Source organism: Mytilus galloprovincialis, chromosome 1 (genome assembly GCF_965363235.1).
Source record: "Mytilus galloprovincialis chromosome 1, xbMytGall1.hap1.1, whole genome shotgun sequence".
Classification (NCBI taxonomy): Eukaryota; Metazoa; Mollusca; class Bivalvia; order Mytilida; family Mytilidae; genus Mytilus; species Mytilus galloprovincialis.
Genome location: NC_134838.1, coordinates 86280423 through 86287876, shown reverse-complemented (window position 1 = coordinate 86287876; position 7454 = coordinate 86280423). Strand labels below are relative to the sequence as shown.

The window sequence follows — 7454 nt, the reverse complement described above, 5'->3', positions numbered from 1 at the left end:
AGATTTTTATAAAAGTTAACGACGACGGACGACGACCACGACCACAACGATGACGACGGACGACGGATGCCAAGTAATGAGAAAAGCTCACTTGGCCTTTTAGGCCAGGTGAGTTAAAAATGTAAAAAATCAATAAACTCCCAATTTTTAGTGCAAATAATCTTTATTAGACTGCTGTACCCAGATTATTTCACTTTGACCTAAGCTTTGTTGTGGTTAATGTGTTCACTTGGGTCCACTCTGCATACAGGCTCAAGTAAGATACATCTATCAGCATAACTCAGTCTTCCAGGTAAATTTGTTAGATGAAAAATTATCAAATTTACGCTTTCTGCACCTGAAGACCAACTTTGAGCCGAAATATAATTTTCTAGCCAGCTGATTGTTTTATCTTCATAACTCATCAATGATGCACTTATAGAAAAAGTCAATTGGTAAAAAAAGAACAAATTTAAGGTTTTATAAATTACAGCTAAGGTAATCTATTCCCGTGTAGAAAAACTAATCAAAGTGTTGTAAACAGTTTATTTTGATATAATAATGATTCTTTAATATTATGTTTTATGTCCTAATTTAGTAAGTTACAAGTTGATCAGATCCAAACTTCGAGGTAAAGTACCGGTACCATTTGTTTTAACCCAGAATGTACTGGTTTCACTCTTTCACATTTGGAAAATAACATAATATGGCATAAATTTAAAGTTCCCATCATAATAAGCATGTGCTGTGTGAATGCAGTAGAATGTGTTCCCCGTGCCTGTAGTGTATGCACTTATATTTTTAGTCAGGGTTTTTGCTTGCTGTCTACATATTTTATTAATGTTCTGTTCTCAAATTGTCTCATTGGCAACCATAGCTCATCTTATTTCTATATGTGTACTGAGTTTCAAGTTAATGTGGCTGATGGTTAGTACGCTTGATCACTGAACAATGAAAATTAGGTCAAGGACAATAGGATCAACAGAAATTTCAAAACAAAAGGCATCTATATACAAAGTATGAAGGATTCAGGTCTTCTACCTTCTTAAATATAAATTTTAAGGAAGTTTTTTAACACTGCCTCAACTTCTCTCAACAACTACTGTGGATTCATTTATTTTCGTGGGTACCAATTTTCGTGGTTTGAGGAAAACTTGCATATTCATTGGTATTTAATTTCGTGGTTTCGACAAAGTATGCATATATTCCTTTAGAAAATTTGCAATTCATTGAATATTTAAATTCATGGTTTCCCGGTACCCACGAAAATTGGTATCCAACGAATAATAATGAATTCACAGTAGTTACCCTAAGGATGATTGTGGTCAAGTTTGGTTTCATTTGGCAATTTCCAAGAAGAAAGTTGATGTACATAAAAAGATAACACATACCATGTGATGGCAATAGCTTAAACTACCTGTTTTAGCCAGGTGATTTGATACAATTGTTCTAGTACACCACAGTATTCGTTTTTTAAGGTGAAGACACTTGTTTTACATCACAAGTGATGATCTTTTTATTGCTTATTTATCTTCCAAATTTGAGGCAATGAATATAATGAAAACCCGAACAAACCTGAAAGATTAAGTTTCACATGTTTATTGATTTTAATGCATGATAATCACACACACAACACAATGGTACCAATATATACAAAAGTATATATATAAACAATTCACCTCTTCTAGGTAATAAATATACAATCGCAAATTTACAACTGCTTAATTCTCCTCAATATTGTCATAATTCATTACTCCTAATAAAATTAATAAATACTTTAAATTAAAAGGGGAGGGGCAACAAAAAATAAACATCTTGTCATGATCAAGAAGAGAAATAAACTAAACATACTACTGTTTCTGTCTAATGGTACTGTTGAAATGGTTCACCTTTTTGTTGGAGGAAGCAATTTTGTTTACTATATATTGAAGTAAGATAAGATTTAGGAAATCTAGGTCATCAAAGATTAATTTTGAAAACTCAAAATATATCAAGAAAGAGACAATTCAAAAGACTGTTGGATCGTACACTTTGTCGCATACAAAGTTAAAAGACAAAAAGATCTTGTCCTTAACCCTCAGAACTACTGTATTCACAGGGTATGAATAACATGTCTGAGCTACCTGTCCCTGTGGAATTAAAACTTATTACCATCCATTTATTTCATATCAATTTTCTGGAATGGTTTTACCATATCTTTAGTAAGTATTTCAAAATAATATCATTATATCCATAAACCCCAAAAACTGTGCACTTTCATCTAGGTGAAAATATTTTTTATACTTATAAGAGTGAACCAAGGCGATGAAATAATGAAAATAAACTGTTGAAAAAATGCCGCAAAAAATCAATGATATTGTCAGGTGATACCGCTTACTGATCTATTACAAGAGTACAAATATACAAAATATGAAATTCATATTACAAATCATAATATGAACTGTACAAGAAAAAGGTATACAATAATGTTAAGAAAATGTTAGATTGTTGATAGTCATTTAATGCATATTAATAAAAGAAAATATACATTTAAAATTAAATCATATGATACCTATTCTTAAAATAGGAATCATGTTAAAATCTTAAGAAAAATGAATTATAAAATCACTTTAAGGTTACTTCAACAAGTGATGTAATTCAAAAGTAGCACAAACAGGGTTAAAAAAGAAAAAACTAACAAACTGTAAAACAAGCCTACGGTAGATGTGGAGCCAAATAGAATGCTTTATATATTTCAATTTTCAATGAATTTGTTATTTATATAATGAAATTTATCTATAAACCAATAAATACATTTTTGAATTTTTACATGTTAAAATTCTTGCTGCCTTTATGAAAATATTATATACTTGTTCTATATATATATTTATAACAGTGTTCCTGAGGAGTGTATCTACAAGGGTTATGAAATAAATTTACAGGAATTTTCTGCACAATATCTCAATCCACTTGTCATATAAATGACAGTTATAAGTGACAGTTACAAACATAAATATTAAGTAGAGTACAGAAATAAACTACAGATATCAACTTCAATAAAAAGCATAATTAAGCTTTCATAAAAAGCAATAGGCATGTAAAACTAAGGAAAACACGTTGTTTACATGTGAAATAAAAAAATACAACCAATTTGTCAACATTTTTAAGTCTTCTATTTTGCATGTGTGTTAACTATTGATAGTTTTCATAATCAGACTTTGATCCAGTTATTATACATCATCTTGTGTTTTTTTTTTATCACTCCCTAATTATGGCAAACTGGGAACCTGCTTTAAAAGAATGCAGGAAAACTTATCTTGGAGGACTGTTACAATATAGTAAACCCTGTAAGAAATTTTTTTTCTGTATTCACTTTTAAAAGAAAGTTAATTTAATTTTCAGATAATATTGTTTTAGAATACCTTACATTCATGAAATTAATCATACAAAGATGATCAGAGATTTTTTTTCCACAAGACAAAAGTTAATAAAACTTGTTCTCCTAGTAAAAATAAATAATCATCACAGTGGCCAGCTTTGTAAAATCATCTTTCTTATAGTTCACACTGTCCTGGTCAATAAATAATTAAGTAAATAAGACAAAAACAAAAAACAACACAAAATTGTTACCTTTTCTTTTTCCTTACAAAGTGTAATATTGAAATGACTGAAAAAAAAGTTTTGATTACCCAAAAGGGAGAAAAAACATATTTTCACCTCTGATTTTAACTATCAGCATGAAATAAATCCTTCTTGGTTTCGACAAAAATGGAATACAAATGAAGATCCAACTTTTAACACCTAAAACAATTTTGCAACAAATATAATCCAAACAACAACTCTAACTTATGAATTCTTAATACAACTGTCAAAACAATAATTTCTCTGTCAATTTTAACTGTGTGAATCTGTTCACTAACAATGTCATTATATTTGGCTGAATAAAACTTAACAACCTTCAGGGGAAGACCAATGCTATTCAGTGGATAAAGGGTGATGTGATATCAGTAGAACTAGTTGATGCAATCTAAGCTGCCATGTTATTGCACAATGTCTTCATTTGTCACCAAGTAACTTAGAATATGAGATCTTTGGTTTGACTCTCCTTCCATGCTCTGCAATTTCATGTTCAATTTCATCATCATAGAATAAATTAAATCTTCTCTCTGTTGCAGTTGACTGAAAAAAAAATGTTCATTTGATAATATTCAAGTAAAAAAACCCAATTGGATGTAAATTTTTTCATTTATTTTAATTAAGTCTTCAGATTTTAATTAAAATTTGCTATATTTTCAAGCTATCCCAATGGGGTTCTAAACTATCTTAAATCCCATTTTTCAAAAATTTTGTATAGAATAAAAGATAAACAAATCCATGACATGACATTTTTTATCTGTATTGCTTGATAATTTACTTTTGTATCTCTTATCAATTCATGTCTTATTATTTTTTAAATTTTAAACTAATTTCTTCAATTAATGTTTCCAGAAACTGTAACTTACCAGTCTTGATTTGACTTGTTTTGGTAGTTCTTCTGTCTGCAGCCAAAGTTCATCTCGTTTATGTGGTTTTTCAGTACCATCAGCCATTTCAATCTTAAATACAAATAACAGCATTAAAATTCATTGTTTTTTTTATTCCTATGGACTCCAAAATATCTAACTCATTTATAATCATTTTGTGGTGCATTTGCATCATGTCACCTACCAACCAACAACTTATGCAGTCATCCTTAAGGATTTTTGTTTTTGGCCCTCCTATTTTCTCATTTTCTAAATTTTGTTTTGGAGAGCTACTTATTACGTTAAAATATTCCCTTAGATCTTTCTCCCACATTTTTTTTTCAATTATTTATCTATCATTCATATACTATACATAATCTTAATTTCTGAAATTTTTCTATGAAAACATAAATTAAAACTATTGCCAAGTGAACCATCTTAGTATTAGTATACTTTTTTGCCTTTACATTTCATTTACAACTTAAATTTATCAGCATCGTATTTGGCATAGAAACATAATCAGGCCATTTTGTGAGTTGAGTTATCTCCCTGAAACAATATAAAAATTGTTGGTAAAAAAAAAATTCATACACTGTGCACTACTTTCTACTTGTGTAATTTTTAAAAACTATATACTTTATAAATAGGCTACCAACACACACACCTATTAAACATGGAACTTTATTTATAACTCAGAATTTTGTCAAATCTTTTTATTTAATGATCTATATTTTTACAATTATTTTAAAGTAAAATAGCTCAATAATTTTGAACAAGATCACTTTTTGTATTTTCTAATAAACCATTTCCTCCTTATTGTCTGACGATGTTGCTGATTTCAGCCCATCAGGTAAGACTAAGACTGTGATTGCAGAAGATATCATCAATTTTATAACAATGATATAATGAAGTCATACAATAGTGTGTACAGTAAAACCTGTATAAACCGGCCGGCTACGGGACTATGAAAAAGGGCCGGTTTGGACAGTGAGCCGGTTGATTCAGGTTTCCGTTTTGACCGGAAGTTAATGACTTGTGACGTCCGACATTTTGGATGTAAAAGTTCTCTCTGATTGAAATTATATCTGATAAATAAAAATACTTTCACTTTGTTTTTCATTGTTTGCATTTACATCATAATGCACGCGTTGTTTGGATTGTAAGACGAGAGTTTCGATTTACTCCAATGATCAATAATTTGAGATGTTGGAATGGCCGATTAAAAAGCCAGAATATTATCAAACGTAATTTCCTCACTTTCGAAACGTTGTCGTACAGTGTACAATATCCATTGATTGTTGTCATCCAGGTGCTTTTCATTATCAAGGTCATTTGTTTAGGGGTTCACAACAGGGTACCCAGGATTTCGAAATCACGATGTGAATTTCTTACTCCGCGATTTTAATTTGTTTATCCAAGTTAAAACGCAAGTTCAATCAGAGATATATTCGGTGTGTCTTTTCGTTGAATTGACACGTTTTTAATGGTTTAATAAATAATACAGCTCACTACTGTACGATTGTAGGTTCACAGTTTGACACCTGACTAATTGATTATCACGAAATGCCATATTGTATAAACAAATATGTTTTGATTGCATATCGATCATTAAAATTAATTAGACAAACCGGTTTTGACAGGTAATAATTAATGTAATTAAGAGTATTGGGACTTCATAATTAGACCGGAATTCGGAATACACAGGGTCCGGTTTACAAAGGGTATTTTAACAAGGAATTTGAATGAAAAAATATGGGATTTTCATTTTCGGTCGGAATGGACAGGAAACCGGTTTATTCAGGGTCCAGTTTAATCAGGTTTGACTGTACTTACTGTATACATGCAGTGATCTTTGGTTCCCCTGAATGTTGCTCCATATAAATCACCATCTGTCCATTTGACCCATACTTTGGCACCAACAGGAGGTGGACCATCAGACACATCATAGTTCTGAAATAAAAAATCCCAAATTTTACTTTCAAATTACCAATATCCAGTTCTGATATATCCCTCACTTTATATGGGTTCATGTCTGATGACATCAGAATTTAACTGTTATCTTTGGTTTTGTTAATGTTTACTAAAGGAGTAACTACAATATTTTTTTCTGTCTATGAAGAAATAACATAAGAAAAGTGGTGTAAACTGACACAAGGGTTATCTAAAAATGTGCGCCACATTTTAAAGGTTATTACAGAGAGAAAAAAAATTTCAGTTATTCCCTTATTAAATTTAATTCAAGATTTCATTTATAAGGAGTAAATCATGAAAAAGACGTTAATGACCTCACAAAATTATGTCTCGGAGCCGGTAGACTATAAGCTTACAGCCAATCAGAAGGGGTATTACATCCAAAATTAAATTATAACCTAAATGAAAATGAACTTGGTCTTGTTTCAATAAGTTTGTCTGAATTTAATGCAAAATGGCATTCCATCTTGACCTCAATCATACTTTTTCATGAATACACAACATTGTGTGTAAAATTAAACCCTCCCTTTTCATCCTAGAAATCAAAGATATTCATCATACTATTATACTTAAATAAAATAACCTCCTATTATATAACTTACATCGAGATCTTCTGGATACAAATCATCACTAAATGAACCATCCTCAAAGTCCACACTATAATATGTCTGGCCTTCTACTTTTACAATATTACAAAGGTAATATCTTGTGTTTTTGTGTTTTACATAGGCTTTATCTCCTACTTTTAATTCTGTCAACTCTCTGTCTCTAGCCACCTGGAATCAGACATATTATTTACTACATTTGTTATCAAATTCATTGATTATCAGATTTTAATCAAAGACAAACAAATAAGATTTTAAAAGTCAAATTTGAACTTTTAGAAAACATTTTAATACATAGTAATGGTTATACCAGCATATGATTTCTACTGAAACCTTAATCATTTCAAATCAACACTTAGATAATTTTAGGACAAATACAAGGTAATATTAGAAGTTACTACAATAATTGATTACATCG

The 7454-nt window shown here is 30.2% G+C and overlaps 1 protein-coding gene across 1 annotated transcript in view; it reads right to left on the bottom strand.

The window, feature by feature from the left end:
- Window positions 1-1562: 1562 nt before the first annotated feature.
- Window positions 1563-7454, bottom strand: part of LOC143042863 (uncharacterized) — a 30038-nt gene continuing 24146 nt past the window's right edge. The window contains exons 16-19 of the mRNA XM_076215350.1: window positions 7034-7207; window positions 6294-6410; window positions 4461-4553; window positions 1563-4137 (exon numbers count right to left, since the gene is read on the bottom strand). Of these exons, the coding sequence (XP_076071465.1) occupies window positions 4015-4137; window positions 4461-4553; window positions 6294-6410; window positions 7034-7207 (507 nt within the window). The 3' untranslated portion in view covers window positions 1563-4014. The remainder of the gene's footprint in view (window positions 4138-4460; window positions 4554-6293; window positions 6411-7033; window positions 7208-7454) is intronic.